At 42.9% G+C, this 24589-nt stretch overlaps 21 protein-coding genes across 21 annotated transcripts; 12 read left to right on the top strand and 9 right to left on the bottom strand.

Annotated features, from left to right (window-relative positions):
- Positions 1-572: 572 nt before the first annotated feature.
- On the bottom strand, positions 573-1472 carry HPODL_01248 (central kinetochore subunit Mal2/MCM21; the record flags this gene model as incomplete). Its single annotated transcript, XM_014077752.1, has 1 exon — positions 573-1472. One exon carries the CDS (start codon positions 1470-1472, stop codon positions 573-575), a length of 900 nt encoding a protein of 299 aa, XP_013933227.1.
- A 733-nt stretch (positions 1473-2205) lies between these two features.
- On the bottom strand, positions 2206-3897 carry HPODL_01247 (Sorting nexin-4; the record flags this gene model as incomplete). The annotated part of the gene is made up of 1 exon (XM_014077751.1): positions 2206-3897. One exon carries the CDS (start codon positions 3895-3897, stop codon positions 2206-2208), a length of 1692 nt encoding a protein of 563 aa, XP_013933226.1.
- Positions 3898-3960: 63 nt separating this feature from the next.
- Positions 3961-5376, bottom strand: HPODL_01246 (putative HTH La-type RNA-binding protein; the record flags this gene model as incomplete). Its single annotated transcript, XM_014077750.1, has 1 exon — positions 3961-5376. The coding sequence occupies one exon, from the start codon at positions 5374-5376 to the stop codon at positions 3961-3963; it is 1416 nt and encodes a 471-aa protein (XP_013933225.1).
- A 434-nt stretch (positions 5377-5810) lies between these two features.
- Positions 5811-6113, top strand: HPODL_05287 (putative membrane protein; the record flags this gene model as incomplete). Its single annotated transcript, XM_014077749.1, has 1 exon — positions 5811-6113. One exon carries the CDS (start codon positions 5811-5813, stop codon positions 6111-6113), a length of 303 nt encoding a protein of 100 aa, XP_013933224.1.
- A 319-nt stretch (positions 6114-6432) lies between these two features.
- On the top strand, positions 6433-7497 carry HPODL_01245 (Mannosyl phosphorylinositol ceramide synthase SUR1; the record flags this gene model as incomplete). Its single annotated transcript, XM_014077748.1, has 1 exon — positions 6433-7497. One exon carries the CDS (start codon positions 6433-6435, stop codon positions 7495-7497), a length of 1065 nt encoding a protein of 354 aa, XP_013933223.1.
- Positions 7498-7713: 216 nt separating this feature from the next.
- HPODL_01244 (putative secreted protein) lies at positions 7714-8694 on the top strand (the record flags this gene model as incomplete). The annotated part of the gene is made up of 1 exon (XM_014077747.1): positions 7714-8694. One exon carries the CDS (start codon positions 7714-7716, stop codon positions 8692-8694), a length of 981 nt encoding a protein of 326 aa, XP_013933222.1.
- Positions 8695-9335: 641 nt separating this feature from the next.
- HPODL_01243 (Pirin-like protein) lies at positions 9336-10286 on the top strand (the record flags this gene model as incomplete). The annotated part of the gene is made up of 1 exon (XM_014077746.1): positions 9336-10286. One exon carries the CDS (start codon positions 9336-9338, stop codon positions 10284-10286), a length of 951 nt encoding a protein of 316 aa, XP_013933221.1.
- A 705-nt stretch (positions 10287-10991) lies between these two features.
- On the top strand, positions 10992-11492 carry HPODL_01242 (Mitochondrial protein of the mitochondrial carrier family; the record flags this gene model as incomplete). Its single annotated transcript, XM_014077745.1, has 1 exon — positions 10992-11492. The coding sequence occupies one exon, from the start codon at positions 10992-10994 to the stop codon at positions 11490-11492; it is 501 nt and encodes a 166-aa protein (XP_013933220.1).
- A 24-nt stretch (positions 11493-11516) lies between these two features.
- HPODL_01241 (uncharacterized protein) lies at positions 11517-12551 on the bottom strand (the record flags this gene model as incomplete). The annotated part of the gene is made up of 1 exon (XM_014077744.1): positions 11517-12551. The coding sequence occupies one exon, from the start codon at positions 12549-12551 to the stop codon at positions 11517-11519; it is 1035 nt and encodes a 344-aa protein (XP_013933219.1).
- A 308-nt stretch (positions 12552-12859) lies between these two features.
- HPODL_05286 (uncharacterized protein) lies at positions 12860-13432 on the top strand (the record flags this gene model as incomplete). Its single annotated transcript, XM_014077743.1, has 1 exon — positions 12860-13432. The coding sequence occupies one exon, from the start codon at positions 12860-12862 to the stop codon at positions 13430-13432; it is 573 nt and encodes a 190-aa protein (XP_013933218.1).
- A 71-nt stretch (positions 13433-13503) lies between these two features.
- Positions 13504-15993, top strand: HPODL_01240 (uncharacterized protein; the record flags this gene model as incomplete). Its single annotated transcript, XM_014077742.1, has 1 exon — positions 13504-15993. The coding sequence occupies one exon, from the start codon at positions 13504-13506 to the stop codon at positions 15991-15993; it is 2490 nt and encodes an 829-aa protein (XP_013933217.1).
- Positions 15994-16016: 23 nt separating this feature from the next.
- On the bottom strand, positions 16017-16768 carry HPODL_01239 (uncharacterized protein; the record flags this gene model as incomplete). Its single annotated transcript, XM_014077741.1, has 2 exons — positions 16017-16715; positions 16751-16768. The coding sequence occupies 2 exons, from the start codon at positions 16766-16768 to the stop codon at positions 16017-16019; spliced, it is 717 nt and encodes a 238-aa protein (XP_013933216.1).
- A 115-nt stretch (positions 16769-16883) lies between these two features.
- HPODL_01238 (eukaryotic translation initiation factor 3 subunit) lies at positions 16884-18212 on the top strand (the record flags this gene model as incomplete). Its single annotated transcript, XM_014077740.1, has 1 exon — positions 16884-18212. The coding sequence occupies one exon, from the start codon at positions 16884-16886 to the stop codon at positions 18210-18212; it is 1329 nt and encodes a 442-aa protein (XP_013933215.1).
- A 41-nt stretch (positions 18213-18253) lies between these two features.
- On the bottom strand, positions 18254-18880 carry HPODL_01237 (Mitochondrial ribosomal protein of the large subunit; the record flags this gene model as incomplete). Its single annotated transcript, XM_014077739.1, has 1 exon — positions 18254-18880. The coding sequence occupies one exon, from the start codon at positions 18878-18880 to the stop codon at positions 18254-18256; it is 627 nt and encodes a 208-aa protein (XP_013933214.1).
- A 110-nt stretch (positions 18881-18990) lies between these two features.
- HPODL_01236 (uncharacterized protein) lies at positions 18991-19317 on the top strand (the record flags this gene model as incomplete). Its single annotated transcript, XM_014077738.1, has 1 exon — positions 18991-19317. The coding sequence occupies one exon, from the start codon at positions 18991-18993 to the stop codon at positions 19315-19317; it is 327 nt and encodes a 108-aa protein (XP_013933213.1).
- A 10-nt stretch (positions 19318-19327) lies between these two features.
- Positions 19328-20233, bottom strand: HPODL_01235 (3-ketosphinganine reductase, catalyzes the second step in phytosphingosine synthesis; the record flags this gene model as incomplete). The annotated part of the gene is made up of 1 exon (XM_014077737.1): positions 19328-20233. One exon carries the CDS (start codon positions 20231-20233, stop codon positions 19328-19330), a length of 906 nt encoding a protein of 301 aa, XP_013933212.1.
- A 126-nt stretch (positions 20234-20359) lies between these two features.
- HPODL_01234 (putative membrane protein) lies at positions 20360-20902 on the bottom strand (the record flags this gene model as incomplete). The annotated part of the gene is made up of 1 exon (XM_014077736.1): positions 20360-20902. One exon carries the CDS (start codon positions 20900-20902, stop codon positions 20360-20362), a length of 543 nt encoding a protein of 180 aa, XP_013933211.1.
- A 140-nt stretch (positions 20903-21042) lies between these two features.
- On the top strand, positions 21043-21681 carry HPODL_01233 (uncharacterized protein; the record flags this gene model as incomplete). The annotated part of the gene is made up of 1 exon (XM_014077735.1): positions 21043-21681. The coding sequence occupies one exon, from the start codon at positions 21043-21045 to the stop codon at positions 21679-21681; it is 639 nt and encodes a 212-aa protein (XP_013933210.1).
- A 14-nt stretch (positions 21682-21695) lies between these two features.
- HPODL_01232 (ATP-dependent (S)-NAD(P)H-hydrate dehydratase) lies at positions 21696-22736 on the bottom strand (the record flags this gene model as incomplete). Its single annotated transcript, XM_014077734.1, has 1 exon — positions 21696-22736. One exon carries the CDS (start codon positions 22734-22736, stop codon positions 21696-21698), a length of 1041 nt encoding a protein of 346 aa, XP_013933209.1.
- A 420-nt stretch (positions 22737-23156) lies between these two features.
- On the top strand, positions 23157-23960 carry HPODL_01231 (NADH-cytochrome b5 reductase 2; the record flags this gene model as incomplete). The annotated part of the gene is made up of 1 exon (XM_014077733.1): positions 23157-23960. The coding sequence occupies one exon, from the start codon at positions 23157-23159 to the stop codon at positions 23958-23960; it is 804 nt and encodes a 267-aa protein (XP_013933208.1).
- Positions 23961-24057: 97 nt separating this feature from the next.
- HPODL_01230 (uncharacterized protein) lies at positions 24058-24588 on the top strand (the record flags this gene model as incomplete). The annotated part of the gene is made up of 1 exon (XM_014077732.1): positions 24058-24588. The coding sequence occupies one exon, from the start codon at positions 24058-24060 to the stop codon at positions 24586-24588; it is 531 nt and encodes a 176-aa protein (XP_013933207.1).
- Between the last annotated feature and the right edge of the window lies 1 nt (position 24589).

Genomic DNA, 24589 nt, shown 5'->3' with positions numbered 1-24589 from the left:
AAGCTCGAAAATTAGACAGAGTCCAAAACAGCTCAAGATTAGAGAGTGCCCGCTAAATTTTGTTCCTCCAATCCACTTGCCATCGAGGAGGCGGCATTGTCGATAATTAAGACCTGCTTTCTGTAAACAATGGCCGCCTGTCAGCCCAAGTATCCTATCAAACACAGAGTCTCCGAAGAACCACACGATTTGGACAGATAGCCAGACGTAAATCACTGTTAATTTAAACGCCTGACGCGATAGGATCGCCCGAGTTGACAACCCTGAGCGACTTGTAAGAGGGAGCACCATTTCGGTTCTTTTGAGACTTATCACATAGTACGTGGACAGTGCAAAACATAGGAAGAATCCTTCAAATGAGTGGCCAGCAAAGACTCTATTAAGAGGGCCCTTTGAACTCAATAAAAATGATTCTTTGGATACCTTAACATCCATCAAATCAAGCACACGGTTCACTAAGGTGCCCCATATCAAAATCGTTGGATATAATAGGAAAATCTGACCTCTATATTTGTATATATTAGCGAGGTTCATTTGAAAACAAATGATGCAATTTTATTTTCAAATTCCTATTAATATTTATACCAGGCTTGTATCACTTCAAGAAACTTCTCATCGAAATCATTGAGAGATAATCCTGACAATAAAACTTCAACCTGCTTGGACGCTCGGCTCACCTCAGGATCAATGTAGGTGACCATCGCTTTGGTAACTCGGTACAAGTCGCAGATCAAAACTATCTCTAATTTATCCTTGATGTTGACGCTTATCTTGGTGAAATCTAAATCGTGATCTAAGCCTGACGGAAATTCAAGTTTTTCCTGCAGTCGAAGAAAAACGGCCTTTTTGAGTTGTAGTTGTACAAGGTGACGGCGCACATGACCTGCAAATCGGATCATATCGTCATTCAAATGCTCGTAAGCAAGCGAATTAAGAGGAACATAGTTGGGTATAGTGGTCTTGAAGACCTCCCAGAGGTCATTTTTGGGGTCCTTGCGCAAGATCACATAGTGTGGGGTTGTATATTTGAAGGAATACGGGTCAAAGATGTCAAACCGTATTCCCAAAAATCGATCGGATTCGCCTGCCTGGGGATCATTGACGGGAAAAGCAGTGAGTCCACCCAAACGATACGCGTTCTCAAGACAGATAGCAGGCTGTAGTCGTTCACGTAGTTCTTCATATTCGTCATTGCTACGCTTTCTTGCATTTTCACGTTTTTGGCGTTTAGCATCATTCCTTCGGTGCTTATCTATTTCGACTTGTCGTATTCCCTCGGTCATCAGGTTCTGTATTAGCTCATCAAAATATTGGTGATGTGCCAGTTCTTCGTCAATTTTTGTCAGATCTTCCTCCACTTCCTCATCTAGACTCAGTATCTCATCATCCAATGTCTTCTCTGTTTGCTTGAGATCTGCAATTTCGCGCTCTAATTCTTCTTTCCGCGCAAGAAGATCCTCTATAGTAGACATGCAAATATAAATAAACTGTAAATAAAAAATAATTAAGACAAAAATGATGAAAAATAAAAAAACATGATAGATATTAGCGTTCATTATATGCGCATGAAAGAGGCGCTCAGAGTGGCCGAAACAGCATTGACTGTGCAAGAAGTGCCAGTTGGGTGTATTATGGTGTACAAAAATATGATCATTGCACGCTCCTTTAATCAAACTAACCTTACCCTGAACGGTACCAAGCACGCAGAGTTCGAAGCATACGATCAAGTACGCGCATTATACCCCGATACATATAGAGATATCTTTAAAGACACAGTTTTGTATGTGACTGTTGAACCATGCATTATGTGCGCCTCCTTGCTGCGACAGCTTGAAATCAAACTTGTGGTATTTGGTTGTCCGAACGAACGGTTTGGGGGGAATGGGTCCATCTTTACCGTGAACAAAGATACCTCGCACTTGGAGAGGCCTTACAAAGTCATCCCAGGTGTCCTCAGCAGAGAAGCGGTCACCCTTCTGCGTAAGTTCTATCTTCTGGAAAATAGCAAAAGTCCTACATCCAAAGAGAAAAAACACAGACGTCTTGAGCTGAATGAGTTTCCACCAATTGATTATTCGCGATATCTTGATCGGGACGAATTCCAAAGAACGTTTGGAGAGGAGTTTCGCTTTGTGTTTGATAGCAATCTGTTTCTCGAATTCGATGAAAATGGAAGCATTGTCAATGAGTCAAAAAACAAACGCATCAAGACGTAGTTGACTCATTCAGTTTCTTCAAGCTTTCTTCTAAAATCTCATTGTTTTTCACCACATCGTTATGGGAGAAAAACTCGTCATCCTCACTCATTTTGTTTGCAAACTCTGCGCAGGTCTTAGGATCTGTCTGCCCTAGTTGCAGATTTTGCCAGTCATGGAGTAGGTCTGTATAGTACTGTAAATATGAATCGCTTAATAATCTGAGAGATTCGTTGATCTCTTCGGTTTTGATTTTTTCAAACAATTGATACTCCTCCAGGATATCCGTTTCAAACTTCTCAAACACTTCGAATGCGTTCTTTCTTTCTTTCTCAAGCACCTCAATTCTTGCTTGAAGCTTCTCAATCCTCTCATTGGTCAGATTCCCATGAGCATGGGATCCTATACCAGTCATGGACTCGAGCTTTCTAGCTAAAAACGTGATGGCACCCTCGGTGGAAGAGGTGACTGAGCCCCCGCTCATCAAATACTCTTTCTCCTGCTTGGCTTTTTCCAGGTAATTGGACAACATCTCATAATCGAGGGCCTTGGCTTCTTTAAGCTTAACCAAGGTTTTGAGTTGCGTGATGTAGTGCTCGAGATCTCGCAATGATGTTAGATAGTTGTATTCAATATCATGATTCAGATAATATGACCGCTCAGAAATCTTCTGGAGATTTGCACCGAATTTAGAAAACTGTTCTGCGATCTGTTTTGTGGGTACATCTACGTTGTCATTAGAACTTTTGCCATCAAAATCGTTGCTGAACAGAATATTAAGTTTTGAAAATTCTTGTGAAAAACGTGCAAAATCATCTGAAATATCCTGTTGTCTTGTCAACACTTTCGAATAAATGTGGTCGATTTTAACAAGGTTGTCTTGTAATCTTGTTGATTTCTCCTGTATTTCCTGAAATTCTTGCTTGTGTTTTGACTCGTAGGAAGGTTTTTTGAAGCTATTCATGATATAATCTGTAACTGTTTCTATATTTTGAGATGCTGAATTGCTTGGATCAATAGAGCCTGAAGATATCTTGAGGTTAGACTTGTAAGTATGCCAGTAATCAGAATCCTCCAAAAAAACATGGAACACTTGAGACTTCTTGAGGGAGGGATGCTTACAAACACGCCTCAAAAAAGTGTGCAGAGAGACTGCACGCTTAGCCGTAAACTCTTCGGTGAATCGGCCACCCTTGATATACTCTAAACGCTGTTTGTTTGGTAGAGGAGGAATGACGAGGGTAGGGAAGTCGTTTGCCAGGCAATCGTATAAGAAGCTGAAGTCAGAGTAACGTCTGCGTAGTTTGTAGTCCTTTTGTTTGAATGAGGCACAATCTGTTCGTATTTCAATTAAATATGAGGTGTATGGGTTCTGGCCATCGTATTCTGTCGTCGGGCTAGAAACGCGAGTTTCAATATAATAATCCTGCGAAGTCTCATTCTTGTCCATTGTGTCATGTGCAACCATACTAGCCTGGCCATTGACTAGATCCGGAGTTTCGGGATGCGGTAAAGACGAGCCAACAAGCAATCCTGATCCGCTATCTTCTGCGTCTTCGTTACCCTGTTGTGCATTCTCAGCTTGCTCAGGAGTAACAGCACGCGATGGTTCCTCGTCAACCGTGGGAAACAATTGGCCAGGGCCCGACCCGTTAGCGGGATCATCCCGGTCCCACTGGACAGAGGTGAATTGATCAGACATTGTTGTGAATGAAGAATAAATTAATGGCAAATTATTTACACAACTTTTTCATCCTAACACCAGTTAATTTCCTTCCCCTAATTCTGGATTTTGTTCTGGTTTTGGAGAATCTTTATCTAATCCCTGCTCCAACCGCTGGTCAGCAGGAAGAACCCAGAACTTCGGGTTCGTGTTGGCCCGCACTTTGTATAATGTACTACCTTCTTTTTCAATAACTCCATACTCCAAATTCAAACAATGGGGCAGACTCTCAACAACTAAGTTGTAGTCTCCATAAGAAAGGGCAGACACCCGGTAAAATCCAGCTAGCACAGGCAGAGGCAGGAATCCATCGTCATTCATGTGTTTTCTGAGGAAAATGTCTTTCACCAAATTTTGAGTAGAGAAGTAGTAGTCGATCTGTTTGGCCAAAGTTTGAAGCATTGCATCCCGCATGTTACTGTCCTGTGGTGGCACGGCGATCGGTTGTGGCTGTTGCGCAATGACTGGAGCAAATGGAGCTGGGGCGGCCGGATATGGAATGTAAGGAATTGGAGTGTAGTAAGGTTGCTGGGGTATGAAATACTGCGACTGTTGGTAGCTTGGCCGGCTGTGGTGATGTCTATTGTTTTGACCGTTGTAGGAACGATTGTTGTATGGCGCATAAGGAAGTTGACCAATCGGGCTGCTGCTTTTGCCGTTCTGACCATTTTGGCTGCCGTTTTGACCACTATATCTCCTGCTATGGTTATTGTAATTCGTTCTGTATTGACGACCGGAAAAGCTGTTTCCATTGCCGTTCGTCTTGAAGTGCTTCTGCTGCGGCTCGGCCGACTTGATATCATTAGACTCGATGGCAGATTCAGCATGTTGTTCGATCGTTGATGGCTGATCTGGTTTCGGGGTGTTGCTCTCTGAGCTACTACCCTCGTTGGTATCAATCTCGCGCACTTCGCCATTCTTTTTGGCACTCTTTCTGGCGTCCTTGTTCTCCTTTGCTTCACCGTCCTTGAAATTTTTCTTCTTATTCTTCTTCTTGCCTGAACCCTTGGATGTCGGCTTGTTGGAGGCAATTACCACCGAGGCCTTAAGCGGAACCCATTTCTCCTTTCCTGAAGCCGCTTTGGCAACGGAGGGGCCGTTTTCCGATGTAGTCTCCGGAATAACAATAGGCTCGCTTGGAATCTTCGGGGGAATCGCAGTAGGGGTTGCCCCCCAAACGTTAGTAGCCGGAAGAGGAGCAGGTGCTAATTTGACCTTCTTTGGCTCTGCTTCCTCCTTGGCAGGCTCAGGTTTGTTTTCTGGCTCCTTGGATCCGGATCTGGAAGACTTCTTCTCCTTCTTCTCCGACTTCTCTGCCTTCTTAGCTGGTTTGATGTCTTTTTCAACCTCTTTCTCGTTCAGATTCAAGTTCGAGATGCCATTTTCCAGTTCAGATTTGGAGGCATTCGAGGAGGCTGGCGCTCCAGCGGCATGAGCATACGAGAATATGGCAGACATGATACGAGTTAACTTGTAAAAAATGAGTAAAAATGCAATCTGTGTAGTAAATCAACACCTTCCTCTGCCAACTAAAGCTGAACAATCTCCATATATTGAAAATTTTTTGTGTTTGTGTTAGGCCCCGTTACCCGCTCGATCTGCCTTGCAAAAAAACACACCCTTGCCCTGGACCAGAGCAATTTTAAAACGAAGATGCGCTTTTATTGTGCCACTATTGTTTGGAGTACAAGATTGTTCGATTCTCCATTGGGAATTTGTTTTTTTTTTTCGGTATTTTATTGACTCGGCAACAGTCATTTTTCGGGTAGAGGATGCCAGTGTAAAGGTGTATGACGTATTTGGTTGGACTATTAGTCCGCAACAGAACAGTCAATTTTTCAGATCGGGCTCTATAAAAGAGCTAAGCGGGGCTCTCCTTAAAGGCTTTGGCAATGTCAAATGTAGCTTATGACCCGTACATGCAAAGTACCGATGTTGATGCGCCCAAAAAATCCGCAGTACCCAAATTTGTTTCGCATGTTGTCGTGAGCACGGTGATCGTGGCTGGTGCTATGATCCTAATATTTCTGATGTACAAGCTTTTGACTAAAGGAGCTGCCACTTGGATTTTCGCAAGATCCAAGGGTGACAGTAACCTTTACAGCTGTGAGCAGATGCAACATATTGACACAGAACTCAATCAAATGGATCCCACAATGCCCTCCAGACCGCAATTGGTATACCAGAAAGTGTAGTGTACCAGCAAACGATCGGGGCTGGGGTAGAATGTGGCGATGCAGAATTTTTTTTTATCATGCGATGTGCACATTCCTCAAATAAATACTGGCGCAGCTCCAAGTGGAGGTGTATACATTATATTAATTTAATATCTTGAGCAAACAACAAGATACGCCTAAAATAGGTTGCAAAAGAAATAAACGGAGGCTTAGACAGTTCAACGCTATTAGCCTTGTGCTTATATTCTAATAGAATAAACACTTGTCGTCCCCTTGTTTACAATTTTTTATTGAGTGCGCAGTTTGCCTCAATTGAAATTGCAGTCCTTCATTTGTCATGAAAAAAGAGCTTCAATATATTCTGCTAGCGCATTTGTTGCTAGTGGTATTTTTGGTCTATCAGACCTTTGACTTGATAACGCTGCTCTATGATGATAGTTTTCAGTACGCTCTGCTGGAATCTGAGCTATCGCCTACTGTGGATAGGCCTCAACTTATCCCCAAGATAATTCACCAGACCTACAAAACAACTGAGATCCCTGATGTCTGGAAGCAAGGACAACAAAGCTGCATCGACCTGCATCCCGACTATCAGTACATTCTCTGGACAGACGAGATGTCTAGAGAATTTATTTCTGAGCAATATCCATGGTTTTTAGAGACTTTTGACCAATACAAGTATCCAATTGAGAGAGCAGACGCCATCAGATACTTTATCTTGTACCATTTTGGCGGCATTTACATTGACTTGGATGATGGGTGTGCCCGAAAACTAGATCCTTTGCTCACCGTTCCGGCGTTTGTGAGAAAAACCATACCTACCGGTATTTCCAACGACGCCATGGGCTCGATGCCTAGACATCCATTTTTTGCCAAGGTGATTGATTCTTTGAACAAATACAACCACAACTGGCTAGTGCCATATATCACAATTATGTACTCCACAGGACCGCTGTTTTTGTCCGTGATATGGAAACAGTACAAGAGATGGGGCGTTCCTGATGCAGGCGTGGTTAGGATTCTCATGCCTCAGGACTACAGCAATGGAGAGCATCCATTTTTCAGCATTTCGAAAGGCTCTTCATGGCACATGGACGATGCGAAATTCATGTTTTTACTCTCCAAGCATATTGTTTGGGCTGTAATTGGTGGCTTTGCAGTTGCGCTGTTATTTTTTTACTTGGAGTACCTCATGTACTCTTTCTTCATCTCCAATACTTTCAAGAGATTCAGAAAAGGAGTCTGGAACCTAATGAGATTAAGATCCTGGTCGCATGGAAACAACTACACACGTTTGAACCCGCGGAAACAGGCCAAGTATCTCAAAACAAGAAATAGAAAAGACTCCAACTTACCAGTCGCTATCAACATCGATTTGGAGAAAAACGTTATGGAGGTTTGAATGTCGGAATTTTACTTGTTGTGTATACTAGCATTTGCTGTCAATGTAATATATGAATGGAATAGACGGCTAGCATTGTCATGAGAGAAAAAAACCAATAATTCGCGTGTAATAAACCGGTTTTTCGGATAAAGCCAAGACTAATTAGTCGGCGATGTCGGACAGAGCCCATATAAATTTATTCCAACGGTCTAAAATAATCAACCAATTATTACCATGCTTTTTAGGTTTATAGCTCTTGCTGCGTGTGTTGCCTCACAAAAAGTTCTCACGGATAATGTCTGGACATCGACGTCGTCTAATAACATGGTCCTCGTGACTCCTACAGTCACTGACGGAGTTACCATATCTGCTTCTCCTGTCTCAGACTCAGCTACCATTTGGAACTCTCTTGATTCCTCTGGAATCCCATACTTGGTTACGCCTTCTGTTTCAGGTTCCAGTACCATCTCTGCATCTCCTACTCCAACTGACACTTCTTACCCAAGTCCAACAGGGGGAGCACCTCCAGTGCTGCGCTGTATGAACGAGAGAGCAGACGAATCCAACTCTGGATATCCATTCTGCATTGCCAACGGCACCGAAATGCTCGTTGGTGAGACCTACTGGATTACCTGGGACCCAGAGTACTGGGGAAGCGATGATATCGTCAGAGTCCGTCTTTCAACTAATGCCTATCCCTCGGTTGATGGAGACGAATCCCTTTTTACATCTGATTATGTCATCAATAACAACGGATACTATGCATGGGAAGTCAAGTCATCATACCGTAGAAGTGGCACCGAAGGTTACTGCTGGCTGCTGATCACACCACAATTAGACTCCACAAGCAATGCCAAGCACACGGGCACCACGTACGGGCCGCTGATTCGGATCATCGAGCACGAGTCGGATGCCTACACTACCATCACGCGGAAACCTTCTGACAACGGTGCGACGACCACGTCCAGCAAGTCCAAGGCCAAGATAATTGTCCCTGCAGTTGTTGTTCCTGTTGTTGTTTTGGGTTTCCTGATAGCTGGTATCGTGTGGTATTTCCGTCGCATGCATGGCAAGACAAGTCTCGCGAACCTCATTCCTATGAAACGACGCGAGGCCGATGCTGTCAGTGTTACGACAGACGACCTACGCTCGGAGGTCACGGACATGCGCTCGGAGGTCACAGATTACTCAAGGAACACCAATCCTTTCCATTAATCAAATAGAAGACGTTGCTTAATTTGTGTCAGGAGCAAGAAGGTGAATGATTAAAATTTTGAGTTGATCGCTGGTCTACCTTTATCGAATTTACTGAATGCCGTTTTATAGGGTCATCTAAAGTTTCACATCCAAAGAATATCAATGAAATGCCCCCTAGAGCCCAATAATAGTCCGGAGACCTCGGCAGACCTCTGTTGGTCGTCTTCATATCCCTGTAGCAACTACCATGTTTTGGGGAGAATTTCCCTAGCCACCAAACCTCTGCGTTACATTACATGGGCAGTAAACCTTCAGAAGAGTAAAGTCAGAGTAGGGTGTCTATTCTTCTTAAAGGTGGCTGTACTGCCCAATGACGAGAAGGTGTTTTTCCTCATTACAAATTGTTGTAACAAAGATCTCAATGGCAAACACAAATGCTTACATAGCCAGTTCCATTTTCAGTCACATGACTGATATTATTAAGTCTTGGAATTATATATTTAATATAGCGTGGGTTTGCTTATTTTTTATTATTCTACCATTAGTCAAATTTCTAGATAATATTTTACTAGGCTGTGCAATTACTAACAAGTTAGTAAAGATATGGAAGTAGTATAAAAGGTCCTGCAAAATACCGTTGATCCAAAATTGATCTCAAAATGGTTTCTTTTCGTACAATTCTGAAGTCGATGTACTGTATGGAGCAGGCTGAAGGTGTGGGAGCTAAAGTGAGACGTTCCATTGGCACCATGGGCATGAGAAACTTCTCACCATTTCTTATGCTAGACCATTTCAATGTGAGTCCCGACGCTGGATTTCCTGATCATCCTCATCGTGGTCAAGAAACTATCACTCTTGTCATGAAAGGGCAGTTTTTGCACGAAGATTTCACGGGATCTTCCGGCGTTCTCAATCCGGGCGACCTGCAATTTATGACAGCCGGCAAAGGTATCTGCCATTCTGAAATGCCCTATTCTCCAGATGGTTCGAATGTTGAAGGAATGCAACTTTGGGTTGATCTTCCAGAAAATTTGAAGCACACAGAGCCCCGTTATCGCGATTTGCGAGATGCGGAAATTCCAGTGGCAGAGCCAAACGACAAGGTTAGGGTCAAGGTGATAAGCGGCAAGTCGTATGGTGTTGAGTCTGTTAAAGACCTCGCGTACACACCTGTCGAGTACTACAACTACACAGTCAAACCTGGTGGAGAGTTTGTGCAAGAACTGCCTTCCGAGTTCAACGCCTTCTTGTACATCTTGAAAGGGTCTCTCTTGATCAATGGAACCACCATTCCTAAATACCATGCTGTGTTTTTCAATAGGGATGGAGAGGCAATCGGCGGATCGGTTCCAGAAGATAGCGAAGAAACAAATTTTGTTATTATTGGAGGTCAGGTGCTAAACCAAAAAATCGTCCAACACGGTCCTTTTGTTGAGACGTCCAGAGAGCGCATTTATGAGGCCTTCATGGATTACCAGTACGGGCGCAATGGGTTTGAGCGTGCTCGGGGTTGGTCCAGCAAAATTGGTCATGGAGTGGATGAGAAACTTTACCGTGTTTTGACTGGCGAAAAGGATAAGAAGGACAGTGATGTGAAGGTGGATCTGTAAATTTATTTATTTTAACATTGTTTTATAATTGCTTATAGTACATAATCTTTTTTAATATTTTCATATTTTTTCGGAGATAATTTCTATGGCAAAGGTTGTGATAGCATGTCGCAAATAGAACTGATAGAAGATGCTACTTTGCCCAGATTGGAATCCAGGCCACAGCAGCGGTCTGGGTCAGACATCACGATTACACAGAGGATGCTGAGTGCATGCACTGGGTCACTATTAACATCTTTGGTGGTAACGCCCTTTGATGTGGTGCGAATCAGGCTGCAACAGCAACAACTGCTTTTTCCTCCCCATTTCCGCCAAACTGCAACTTGTTGTAAGAAGGTGTTCTGGGAGGAGGCTACTAGACCAAGCAAAGATTATTTTTGCTCAAGCAACGCATGTGCGCAAGAATTCAAGATTAATGGCACGTTCTCGGGACTTTCGAAAATTGCTGTTAACGAAGGAGTTTTTACTCTTTATAGAGGGTTGTCCCTGATGCTCATCATGGCAGTTCCATCTAATATGGTTTACTTCAGCGGGTATGAGTACTTGCGAGATAGATCTCCTTTGAAGAATCAGTTCCCGATTTTCAACCCTCTGCTTTGCGGTTCCTTCGCGCGAATCATGGCTGCAACAGTGGTAGCCCCATTAGAACTGATAAAAACTAGGCTGCAGGCTGTTCCCACATCAAGCTCAACCTCCTCCCAGATCATGAAGATGGTCGTTACGAACTCGTTCAAAGAAGTGCAAAATAAAGGACTTTTCTCTCTTTTTAAAGGGTTGCAATTAACCCTTTGGCGCGATGTTCCATTCAGCGGAATATATTGGTCTTCTTACGAATACCTCAACGGCAGATTACAACGGCTGCAAATTTTCAGCTCGCCAGAGCACGAGCATGCCGAAATATTTGCTAGATCATTTATCAGCGGCTCTCTCTCTGGCGTGCTGGCAGCAATTTTTACCAATCCTTTTGACGTTGGGAAAACACGTCTTCAAGTAACTTTGGAAGATGCCGGGTCTTTGAACAAGCTTGTGAACTCAAAAAGCACCAAAGAATCGATGTTCAAATCGTTGCATACCATCTATAAAAACGAGGGCATGAGCTCGCTCTTTGTGGGTCTAGCTCCACGATGCCTGAAAATTGCGCCTTCGTGTGCTATAATGATCTCCACGTACGAAATCAGCAAAAAATTATTTGCAGACATGTTATAAGACGTCTCTGTCTGCATGAAGCAGCTACCATCCTTCGCCTGCACGAGACTTCAAAACGCTAGGTATGCGGATCCCTAGCCTTCCCGGCATGGCGAGACTTTGAGAGGAACCGGGCGGATCGTTTAATCCCTGCTTGGAATAGGAACACACACTTGAATGTTGGGTGTGTTCGTTTTTCAGTTGAGACCCACAATCTGGACATTTGAGAGGCTGAGTCTGCAACGTCCCCAGTTCTTCTTTGAGTTCATGGCCAGTCAGATGCTCAGTGCTTGCTCGAACTTCAGTTGGGCCAGTCGAGTTGATCAAATTCAAGTATTTCTTCTTCTTGCCTCCAGCAGGCTTGACACTTTCTGCTCGGCCCTTGTATTGGTTCTCCTTATTTTCGGAAGTTTCTCTGGAACCAAGATATTGGATCTTATCCGAGGAGTCATCTAATAAATAGCTTTTGCGACAATTGTAAATAGAATCGGCATTCAAATATTCAAAAAACTCATTGCAACCTTCCTTGATATCAGAAGAGACACTTTGCATACTCAGGACGTAATCCACTAAAGAGCCTTGCAATGAAGTATTGATGGATTTTATTAGCTGTTCATCCACCACTTCAATGGAGATGTTCAACTCTTCCAAAGCCTCTCTCGATAAGCAAGTGTTGTGATTATCCCCAATTTTGCGCTCCTGATCTCTAAGTTGTTTGAAAGTTCTTGCTCGTTTGAGCTTAAGTTCTGCGGATTTTGATTCTCTTTGAGACACATGGTATAACTGCAAATTGATATTTTCCTTCTTTCTTATCATTTCTTCGTCAAGCCGGCCTTGTAGTTCTGCAATCCGGCTGAATTCCACCAACAAGCGTTTGTTCTCGGGATTACTTAATACGTTTACCCAGTGAGAAACACCACTCAAAAATTCATGCCTTCTTTTCAGAACTTTCTTTTCGGCATTGATAAGTTTTCGTAGCTTGTACATGACAGAGGCGGCACTTGGGGTATCTGGGCTCTTAGCGCCAATAAATTCTAACGTCTTCAGTAGCGGATTAATGATTGCTCCAGAGTGGTTCATATTTTGGTATTGGAAAAAACTTGAGCTTGAATCCATGGAGCTACCTAAGTTGCCTTGTTGATGGTAAATGGAAGAGCTGTGAAGCGGACTGGAGTGCAATGATTCGGATGCATTACTTTTGTCTCCTATCCTTGTGTTTGAAATCAAGGAGTTAAAGTAGCCTTCCTGATTCATTTGTCAGTGTTTATAGTAAATAGGGGGGACTTTATTTTTTTGAGGATATTTATTTTACTCCAGGCTCTTAAACGCGGGAATAAGAATTCTGATCCTAAAATTTTCATAAAAACATAGACCCAAATTATTTATAAATGGGTTCTTTTGACTTGATCTCGTCGTTTGAGGTTGAATATGCACCTGTGAATGTAAAGAAATGGAAGTCCAATAGAACTGGTCTTGAGGTCTGCTTGATCGCGAAGGAGTCGCCCTCTGTGAGCGGATGGTTCGCCCTGGCAACTGAGATTTTTGACGATAGTGGATGTCCGCATACTTTGGAACATCTTGTTTTCATGGGATCCAAGAAGTATCCATACAAAGGACTGTTGGATATCCTAGGGAATCTGGCATTCAGTACTACAAATGCTTGGACAGCCACAGATCAGACTGTTTACACCTTAATGACGGCAGGCTGGGAAGGTTTCAAGATGTTACTTCCAGCATATTTGGACCATATTTTACACCCTACGCTGACTGATGAGGCCTGCTACACTGAGGTATATCATATTGATGGAAAGGGAAAGAAAAAGGGGTTGTTTATTCTGAAATGCAGGGAATTCAATTTGAGCCTTCTTTCGTTGCGCTTCTGGAGAAACAAAGAACCCTTTATACAAAGTCAGCCTATAGATCAGAGACAGGAGGACTTGTTGAGAATCTGCGTACCCTAACTAGTGATGAAATACGACAATTTCACAAGGAGCATTATAGACCAGATAATCTATGTCTTATAATAACTGGAATGGTTGACGAAAATGAGCTTTTGGATATCCTGGACAAGTTTGACGCAGAAATAACACCATTACCCGAAACTCCAAATAAACGGCCCTTTGTGGACTCTGTTCAGGATGGTCCATTGTCATCATCAATAACAAAAACAGTATTCTTTGGAGACGAGGACGAATCCAAAGGCGATTTGACGTTAACATTTATTGGTCCGAACGGCGTTGATCTACTCGAGTGTTTAGCGGTTGAAACACTGTCCAAGTATTTGACGGACTCGTCTGTGTCTCTATTCAGACAAGCATTTGTCGAGGTCGAAAACCCGCTGGCTACGCATGTCTCTACATACAACGATGATTACATTAAGACCGCTATCAACATTGATTTTTCGAATATTTCAATTGAAGATATTGACGAGATGCCAAAGAAAATAACAGAAGTTCTTTCATCCCACGAAACTGAGCTAGACATTAATAGAATCAGAGATGTGGTTGACCAAAGTAAGTGGGATCTTATCTATGAAGCGGAGAACGATGATGATACATTTGTGACGTCTGTCATTTACCAGTTTATCTATGGAGATAAGTCGAGCAATGATTTACCAGGCTATTTGAAGGATCTCAAGGATTACGAGATTCTCATGTCATGGGAGCCTGCCAAATGGAGATCGCTCTACACAAAATACTTTGTCAGCAATCCGTCATTGTTCATAATAGCAAAGCCATCCAAAGAGCTGTATCGATCCAACAGAAAGGCCAGCAAACAGTTACTGAAGGACAGAAAAGCCAAGCTAGGCCCTGAAGGCCTGAAAAAGCTTGCTACCAAATTAGAGGCAGCCATTGAAAAAAATAATAATCCCATCCCCGAAGAAATCTTAGAATCCTTTGGCTACCCTGATGTAGCCAAGATCAAATTCATTCAAACCCAGTCGATTGCCGCTGGAAAAAATCATGACGTTGCCAACGATGTGTCTTTGGCAGTGACTAGAAAAGTTGAAAACGACACACCAAAGGGTTTTCCACTATATCTGCATTTTGAGAACATCAAATCGAATTTTGTTACCGTCGACCTGCTCTGTTCATCATTTGAAATTGATCAAAAGCTCTTAAACTACATTCATGTTTTTGTTAGCCTTTTCACGTTACCCCTTGAGCAAGATGGTAAGCTTGTTCCCTATTCAGAAGTGGTGAAGGATGTCCAGAGAGACACCATTTCCGCCACCGTCTCCACTTCCTTCGACAACAACTTCCAAGAATTTGTCGACTTCAAAATTGTTGCAAGAAACGAAAACTATGAAAAAGTGATTGATTGGTATACCAAGTTGCTGTTCCATACCAAGTTCACGCAAGATAGAGTTAAAGTCGCTGTCGAGAAAGCCTTGAACAACTTGCCATCAAAGAAGCGATCCGGATATTCCATGCTGAACACTCTTATGAATAAACATATCAGAACCGAAAGATCTCTTGCTAGGGCTCAAAGAACGTACCTCGTAGAGGCTTTCCTGAAGGATGTGCTGAAAACAATTGATGACGATTTTGATACAGTGGCCAGGGACCTTGAACAATTCCGTCAGCAGCTTATAAAGCAAAACAATTTGCGTGTGTTGGTCGTTGCAGATGTTGCGAGATTGGAACACCCTGTGGCCAGCTGGGAGACGTTTGCAGCAAATTTCAAATCCATGTCGGAGCCACTCACTGACCTGCCATATACGTCAAAGGTTTTGACTGATGTGGGAAAATTAGAAAGCTCTGGTAAGTGCTACATCATTTCAACTCCCGGATCGTCTGCCAGTTACATGGATTTGATGGCAAGAATACCGTTAGACGCAAATGCTCAGGAGTCTGCAAAGATCCTCTTAGCAGCGGAGGTGCTCCAGTGTGTTGAGGGGCCTTTCTGGAGGGGCATTCGCGGGTCTGGTCTAGCTTATGGTGCCAATGTGTATCATGTCGTTGAGTGGGGGACAGTCATCTACGACATTTATCGTGGGGTTGACGTGGAAAAGTGTTTCGAAGTTGGCAAAGAAATTGTTCAATCTTATGCATCTGAAGTGCAACAGATCAATGACAAGGCATTGCACGGTGCTATGTCTTCAGTTGTGAACTCTTTAGTAAATGGCCAAACCAATTACGTCAGTGCAGCATACAGAAAGTTCTTTGATCAAGTACTCATGAAAAGGGGTCCTGACTACAACCAAACACTGGTGAAAAGTTTGTCACAAGTGACATCGCAAGATGTCGTTGATGTGTTGAAGAAATACTTCCTTCCGATGTTTGATCCGAAATCGTCTGTGTGTTTTGTTTGCTGCAGTCCTTCAAAGGTGGAGAGCATTGAGAAGTTCTTCAACTCTAAAGGCTACGCTACTTCTGTGGAATATGTTGCTGCCGATGACGGTGAAGAGAGTTATGAAAGTGACGAAGATGAGGACGGTGATGATGATGAGGACGATTATAGTGACACCGAAGATGATGGTGATGAGGGAGAAGATGAAACTGATTCGGGTAGTGATTAATTATTTAGAGTTAAATAGATGTATCATTTAGTTTTTTTCTCAGAGACCTTTTGTTCAACGTTGAGTCCAGCGTAGGTTCCCACCATCTTTTTGGTTTCATCCAAGTACTTGCCAACAACGGACTCGGTTTCTGTGGCCAATTTGTCTGCCTGGTCGATCATTTTGCTTGCCTTATTGAACAAGTCTTTCTGGGATGACCAAAGCTCTGGCTGGTGTTTTCTTTCGTAGTTGTCAAGCCAAAAAATGACGTTCGAGAATGTCGATGGAAGGAAGAATCTGAATGCAGCCACTCCGCAAAATAATGGCACGGTAGATCTGACGAGAATATTGCTGCGTCTGGTGAATACAACACCCGTCAGAAATCCGGTTAAAACGTAGAGCGAGTTTGGAAACAGTTCCTCTCTTTTATCGTGGAGAGAAGATAGTGTGTCTGTCACTTGGCGTTCCACTTTATAATACTGCTCCGATTGTTGAATATACTTGTCCTTGGCAAGATCAAGATATTGAATGAGCTGCAATCTCGCATGTTTAATATTGTCCTGCAAAAATCCAACTTTTGAGTCTCTGATCTCCTCTAGTTTACTAGGCTCTGGCTTTAGTGGCTCTGAAGGAAGGCCCGGGATAGTGTTTTCAGTGGCCGCTTCATAGAATTTTCTTTTGGTTTCACACTCGATTGATTGGCCGTTCATGTAGACCATTGAAGCCACAATGGGAAGGCCAACCTATGTTGTTAGTCGCGGTATGAACAAATACCTACCTTGAATCCTCTGTACATGTTGATAATTCCAATCACGTTGACTTTATTTTGTTCTGGACGATCGACGGGACTATCAAAGGATGGAAAAATTTTCAGATAGGTTTAAGTTGGCTTCTTTTGTGTTTTTGATAGAATGACCGAACAAACAACACAACATGCTAAGTTGACGGCCCAGGAGGTCGAGATAGCCAGAAAGTATGATCTGACCCCTAAATTCATACAATTTTTGGATAGACACTTGATTTTTCCTCTTGTGGAAAACCTTGACTCGATTTACTCTTCTGAAGACGTTGAGTCTATGGAGTATGATCTATTGAAAGACACCAACATGACCAAGTTTATTAGAGAGAAATATGCTAGTTTGCATCCAGGTGAGGCTATACCTGCCGATCTCGAAAAGAAGGAAAAGGCTATTGAAGAGGAATATGCCCGATTGAATGCGGCAACCAGCAAAACTCTAGAAATCCTTGCATCCAAAGATGTCCAGGAGTCACTGAAACAGGACAAGACTTACAACAGGGAGTATCTTTCGAAAAACCACCACATTGACGACGCAAAGATTTTGGAACTTTACAATTTTGGAAAATTTCAGTACAACAGAGGAGATTACGTGGTTGCTTCTGACCTTTTGAACAACTTTAGACTTCTCTCTGTTAACCAGGATTTGAACCTGAGCGCTACCTGGGGTAAAATCTCATCTGAGATCATCACTGAGTCCTGGACTGATGCTCTGGAAGAACTTAACAAGCTCAGAGAGATCATAGACAACAGACATTTCAAGGGGTCCACTCTTGATCAGCTGAACAAGAGAACCTGGTTGATTCACTTCTCGCTATTCATTTTCTTCAACCTCGAAAATGGTCTGGAAAGTCTCGTCGATTTGTTTTTTTCATCTTCATACCTCTCTACCATTCAGGCCTCATGTCCTTGGATTTTGAGATACCTGGTGGTTGCAGTGATAAGTTCCAAGCCACAACTAAGACAGAAAAGAATCAAAGACCTTGTTAGAGCCGTGCAAACAGAAGAATACGAATATCAAGACCCATTCACCAAGTTTGTAGAGATTTTGTTCGTGACCTACGAATTTGATGAGCTACCTGAGGTGATGAAGCAATTCAAAGTGCTTTCCACAACTGATTTTTTCATTGGAACTTTGGACACTGCCGAACTTTACAAAAATGCCCAAGTTCTGGTGTTGGACACCATCGGAAAGCTTTACAAGGTGCTGTCTGTTGAGCAATTGAAAAAGTTTTTGAACGACCAGAACATCGATAACGCACTTGCTAGAGACAACTTCAAGCTTGAGAATGACAAAGTGTTGATTCGTGGTGCCGAGACAGGTTCTGTCTACCAACAAGTCTACGACAAAACCAAGGCATTCAATTTCAAGACTAACCAGCTACTTAACAACGCTTTCAGCATCAACTCCTATAACCATAAACAGTCTTCGCAGGAAGTTTAAATAGGTGTAATACGTTAATTCTATTTACATAAGCTTTATCTTTATTGACTTTCTCTCGGAACAACTTCGTAGTCCGTAAAAGTTTTGTGGAAGCCGTTCTTGTCTGACTTCATTCTTGGCTTGGTCTCGCTCTCGATATCTTTGTACCATCTCTCTTTGCAAATAGCAACAGCGTCTCTGAAAACCTGTTCCCCGTTTTTTCTGTGTAGAAGCAAAGCCTGCACATTTTTCTCAGTCAGCTTGTCTAATGGCAAACCTTGCTGCTCCAGCCGGGCAACCACACGCGCAAGGTACCAGAACTTCATCTCTCTGGTCGAGGAATCCACTAATTCCAGCATAGCTTGGGGAGCATTGTCTCCTATCCGAGGCTCAAGTTTTATTATTCTTGTGTATCCTCCATTTCTATTTGCATAACGATTAGTGAGCTCGTTGAGCATCTTGGGTATGACAACGTCAGGTTTGTATAGTTCGGCATCTAATTTGGTACGCAGCTTGTCAAGCTGGCCCGATTCTTTATAATGCTTTGACTTTGTAATCAGATTTTCAACTAGTGCTTGCGTTCTCTTTGCTTTAGCAAGCGTTGTGGTAATGCTTTCATGCTCAATCAAAGATGCGCCCAAGTTTCTGAGCATATGCCGAAGCTGCTTCGAGTTCTTGCCCAGAGTCATGGTGATCAAATTTAGAGATTAAAAAAGCTTTCAGTAGAAATTCATACGGGCTCGAAACCGGAGATCTTTTATTTCTCTTTACACGAAGAAATAAATTTGAGTTTAATATTATGGCCGGACGCATCCACGGATTTTTAGGTGGCGTGCTGCTCACAGGCTCCATCGCTTACCTTACCGCTCGTGAATTTCGTCTAAATCAAGCAGTCATTTCGCAATCTTTGAGAGAATCATCGCGCATTATTGAGGAAAGAGATCTTCCAGTTCCTCATCAGTCCAATGTTCTTGAATTTAGACAAAAAACCCTCGCTGAAAGCATCAAAGACATCTGGAACCACGAAGTTATCAAAGGTGTCAATTACATTTATTCGCTCGATTACTCCGGTGTGGGAGACTCGATCACTAAAAGTATTGACAGATTTATAAATAACAAAAATTGAACACGTTATATTATTTTTGCTTAGCTTCTTCTTGAGATTGCCTCCTGATCAGATGCTCATGATATAGATCAACAAGCCGACCCACCAAGGATCCAATGAAGCTTAAAAATATTTGTGCGAACCACCATTCCCTTGGATTAAGTCCTAAGCTAAAGGATCCCAGGACCCAGCCGATAAAATCGGTATAGATGTAAAGGCTGCCATTTTGTAGAGAATTCACCACGATCTCCGCACATTTTTCCGCAGAGATGGCGGGGGAAGCACCTTCTATCTCTTTAGTTAAAGCGGGCTTTGTCAAGTTCTCTTGGGCGTAGCCTTCCGATTCAAAATTTCCGGGGAATAACGTGTGGACCTTTACCCCGTACGGTAAAAGCTCATGTCGCATGCAATCTCCAAAGGCCTTCACAGCAGCTTTCATCGGGGCATATTGTGAGTAGCCGTAAAAAGCATAAGAAGCGATGACAGAAGAACATAGCACAAGATGCTGTTCCCGTACTTTCTCGGTGATTAATGGAAGCATAGCGTGTACGAAGTAGACGGCGGTTTTATAGTTGATGTCTATTCCTTCATCAATCTTGGATATTGGGATCTTGGCAAACTTTTGTGGATAAGCGATACCCGCACAACAGATGAGATCATCGGGAAGTAATTTCTTTAAAGTTAAGTATTCATACACTCTCTCACAATCTTCGTATTTAGAAAGGTCCGCTGCCACGTAGTCGACAAATTGGTCCTCTTTTTGGCTGAGTTTCTTGATCTCTTCCACGCAGTTGAGTAATTTCGTTTTGGTGCGTGAGATTATGATGACATTGGCGCCCTTCAAGTACAAATTCTTTGCCAGAGCAAAGCCTAAGCCTTGTGACCCTCCAGTAATCACAACCAACCTACCATCAACGTTATACTTATTGGAAAACATACTATAAATTAGGCAACATTATTTTTTTTTGTACCTAGCGTAGTGCCGAGAGTATAAGGTATAGAGAGCGCAGCTTACGGCTTATAAATAATCACACAAAATAAGAACTCTCTCGTTCAGGATCGCTCATTTGTTGACGTTTAATCGTCTCCGTTCAGCGTCCGTGCGCATTTGTTTCGCTTGTTTCTCCATTGTTCTCTTCAAATCTCTTCTATAGCCAAACTCAAATGCAATCTCCCACAAAACAAAGTATGGTGCCAAAACTAGCGGCTGAATAAGGTTGTCTAGCAATGCAGGAGCCCGTTTCTCATAGTATCCATGACCGAAGAATTGTGCAATCCAGCCAGAAACATGAACACTTAGTGCATAAAGGTTGACCTGGGAGCTTGGGAAGTGAGAATGTAAAAACGTAGAAGAATAGGCAGCTGCAAAGACAAATATCAGAGAGACAAGGCCCATACCTGCATCCAACAAGAGATAATAAATACCATAACCGATCATTCCGGCTTGAGCAAGGGTGACGGGGCCCAAATCTACTGCACCTGCCATGATCACCGCTGTGAGAAATATCAACGGAATACACATCAAGTGTATCCGAACGTTTTTTGGATGAAAATGATAGGCCTTGTAATAGGCTAGCTGGTAATTGAGATCCAATAATCGCGACATGAATTATCACTCTTGCTTAGGTTGGGTAATTTTCCAGAAATAAGATTTTTTGATCTGTATCTATATATAAGAGCATGCATGCGCTTTTGCTTTTCTCTCCACATTATTTAAAACTAATATATATATTGCTCCCTTCGAAAATGTCTTCCTTAGAGGAATTGAAAAACGAGATCGATGAATTGAAAGAGCTTGTTGCAAGGCAAAGCAAGGTGATTAGCCGCACTGGGGAGCAGCTTTTGAGATTCCAAGTAAGACAAACCGACAGAGAGCTCAATTCCATTGATGTTCCAAGAGTTGGACCCGATGGCACAATTTCAAAACAAGGACAAATTGACACATCAGAATTTGCTACCAACGATGACCTTGTTCAGCTTGTGGGCGAGCTGCAAGGTCAATTGAACATCCTGGAACAAAGATCGCTGAGAAGAACCATCAATTCGGGACTTTCGAAAGACACCGATCTCATTGCTCCGGTTTTGAACTCCGATGGTGACGAGCCTCCTGAAACGCTTTACCCGAAGACATTGAAAGAGTTCCGCGATTTGTCTGATGATTCAGTACTCTCCCTTTGTCATTTCTATGAGCTCCTGCCACCAACTTTGGAAGAAGAGGCCAAGTTGCGTGCTTTCATGGAAGGAAAGATTAAGTCTCCAAATGTGGATCCCTCAGAATTCAAACCATCCTCGGCCGACTACTCTAAAGAGGTGCTTGATGGCCTTTACGACGACCTTGCAAGATTCTTAGGTCTAAAATTCAGAAAAACCGAACACGCATGGTAAAATTTTCCATTAAACTATAACGTATAACTTGAATCTTCATCTTCCTTCTTTCCAAACTTCTCCAAAAATGCTTGTCCAATGAACTTATGAAGGTCCGATGTTTGCATTGCTCTGTAGTGTTGCTCAAATGCTAGCTTAGAAGCGTATTTTGTAAGAATACTTCCACCGTAGCAAGCGAGCATTTTCACCTCTTGATCGCCTAATACAGGTTCTTCTTTGGATTCTGCCCAGAGCTTATTACGATAAGTGTAGGTGCCCCAGGCCAGGAATGTCGCAATCATGCCTGTAAGCGAGTCTCCTTGCCCTCCAACCCGTCTAAGGCCGCCCTCCTCCTCGGCAATGATCAATTGCTCTCCGTCCACAATCAAATCAACAGCACCTTTACGCAAAATTGTCACCTGTAATGCCTTCGAAACAGCCTTGGCCTCAAGGTTAGGATCTGATTCCTTGATGCCTAGCGCGTCAGCAATGCGTTTGAATTCCACTGGATTTGGGGTTATGATAGCTCTGGAATACCCACGGATGATATCTGGCTCCTGAGAAATGAGATATATACTATCAGCATCCAAGATCACAGGCAAATTTCTCTTTTTGATCTCCTCAATCACTATCTTCAAAGTTTCCAACATCACCTTATCACGCCCAAATCCTGGCCCAATCACCACGACATGTATTCGGTCAAGCAATGAGGTGATTTTGGGTAAAATCTCGGATCTTATGTAACTATCAATCAATTCTGGCGTCGGGGTCTTGGATTGGAGGCGGAAATGCTCCTTCATTTTGGAGCTATCTCGCATGTAGGGGTGAACCATAAGATCAGGGGAATATGATTTTATCACCGGAGCGGCTGAGTACTCGCAAATGACATGGGACAAATCACATCCAAGAAGAGCAGCAGCGTGAGCAGCAAAAAATGGAGCACCTGTGTAGTCTTCGCATCCACCAATGACAGCTACGCGACCACATTGGCCTTTGTGGAAGTTAGGCAGTAAAGGTGGGATCAATTTGCGAGTCAAGTAGACAAGCTCGTTCTTCGACTTGAGTGTTTTAAACATTTTGTCAGGTGAGTTAGTTCGCTCCGTCTAATTTATATCGCATTCAGTTCTAGAAGAGTGCGATCGACGGGTCGCTTTTTGATGGGGCGGATAGATTACTTATACGATTGCTCTTCATCGGAAGACGCATCTTTGCAGTACATGCGCATATCTACTTGAATCGGAGGTTGCAGAATTAGAATTGTGGCTGGGATTGGTTATTAAGACGCAATTTCAAAGTTAGCATTCGCTTAATTCCGAGTCTCCACCAATCATCGCTTTTTTTTGTTCTGTAAGCAATCGAGCCAAAAATTCATTTCGATACTTAACTTATTCTATTTTACAATGTCATTTGCTTTATCTAGTCTAGCCCGTTTGAGAACTAAACACGTTCTTCCAATTTTCGCTGCAGCTGCCAGCAGCTTATATTTTTACCACTCAATGAACTCAATTGCTAGCGAGGCACCGGCCGCCCTGAAAGGCGGCGATGAGTGGATTGATTTGAAATTGAAGGAGGTCAAGCAATTGTCTCACGACACCAAGCTTCTCACTTTCGAATTGCCAAGCCCGGACGCCAGATCCGGTTTGACCACCGCTTCCTGTGTTATGACCAAATTCGTGACCGAGAAGGGCAACAACGTTATTAGACCATACACTCCAATTAGTGACAATGAGCAACAGGGAACCTTGGAAATGCTCGTTAAGCACTATGATGGAGGTAAAATGTCTTCTCACATCTTTGAGCTAAAGCCTCAGGACACCTTGTCTTTCAAAGGTCCTATTCAAAAATGGAAATGGGAGCCAAACTCCTTCAAAGAGATCTATTTGCTTGGCGGTGGTACCGGAATTACTCCATTGTACCAGTTGATTCATGAGATTCTGAAAAACGAGAAGGACCAAACAAAGATCAAGCTCTTGTATGGATCCAAGACTGTTGATGACATTTTGCTCAAGCCGGAACTGGATGCCTTGGCTAACAAGCACCCAGATCAATTCAAGGTCAGATACTTTGTTGACAAAGCTACTAAGGTCGCAGACCAAAAGATCACTGAGGGATTCATTACCAAGGATGTTTTGTCTAAGGAGTTATCCGGTCCTTCCGATGACATCCACATTTTTGTCTGCGGTCCTCCACCTTTCTACGAGGCTGTCTCTGGAAACAAGAAGTCGCCAAGTGACCAAGGTGAGCTCACTGGAGCTCTTGCAGAGCTGGGCTATAACAAGAGTCAAGTGTTCAAATTCTAGAGGTGATTAGATTATCGGCGCGTCGATCGACGTGCTCTTTTGGCACTACATAGGGCTATGAAAAAAAATATTCAATTTATTTAGCATATCTTTTACTATGGCTAAAAAGATTTCCAAGCATTCTCGTGCAGCCCGCAGGGGCGAAATTAGTGAAGCAACGGGGGAGGCGAGAGATCTAGAAAGAGTTCCTCGTTTGGAGAAAACTGACACTATAGGGCCAATGATTCGTGCATCTGCATCTAAAAATGAAGACTTATTGCGGCAGAAAATGGAAAAAAAAGCTTCAAAGTCCAATAAGAGCAAGTCAGCTATCTCCAAAGCGATCAAGACTAGAAGAAAAAAAGCTGTAGTTATTGACGGAAGGCTTGGATCTAAAATCGAGGCCAGTATCAACAGAGCAAAAGAAATTCAATCCATGAGAAAAGCTAATTGGGATACCATAAATAAGCAAGCCAAGGAAGCGGTGAAAAGCAAACTATTATATCATGACAATAATAGCCAAACTGAAGGACGCAAGGACGCCACAGAAGATGATAGTGACTGGGAAAATATGGATGAAGAAGAAGAAGAATCGAACGACCTCGTGCCCTCTAATAGATTTGCGCTATTGGAAGAAGTTGAGGCATGAA

Source organism: Ogataea parapolymorpha, chromosome VI (assembly GCF_000187245.1).
Source record: "Ogataea parapolymorpha DL-1 chromosome VI, whole genome shotgun sequence".
NCBI lineage: Eukaryota > Fungi > Ascomycota > Pichiomycetes > Pichiales > Pichiaceae > Ogataea > Ogataea parapolymorpha.
This window is presented reverse-complemented; position numbering and strand designations above follow the sequence as displayed.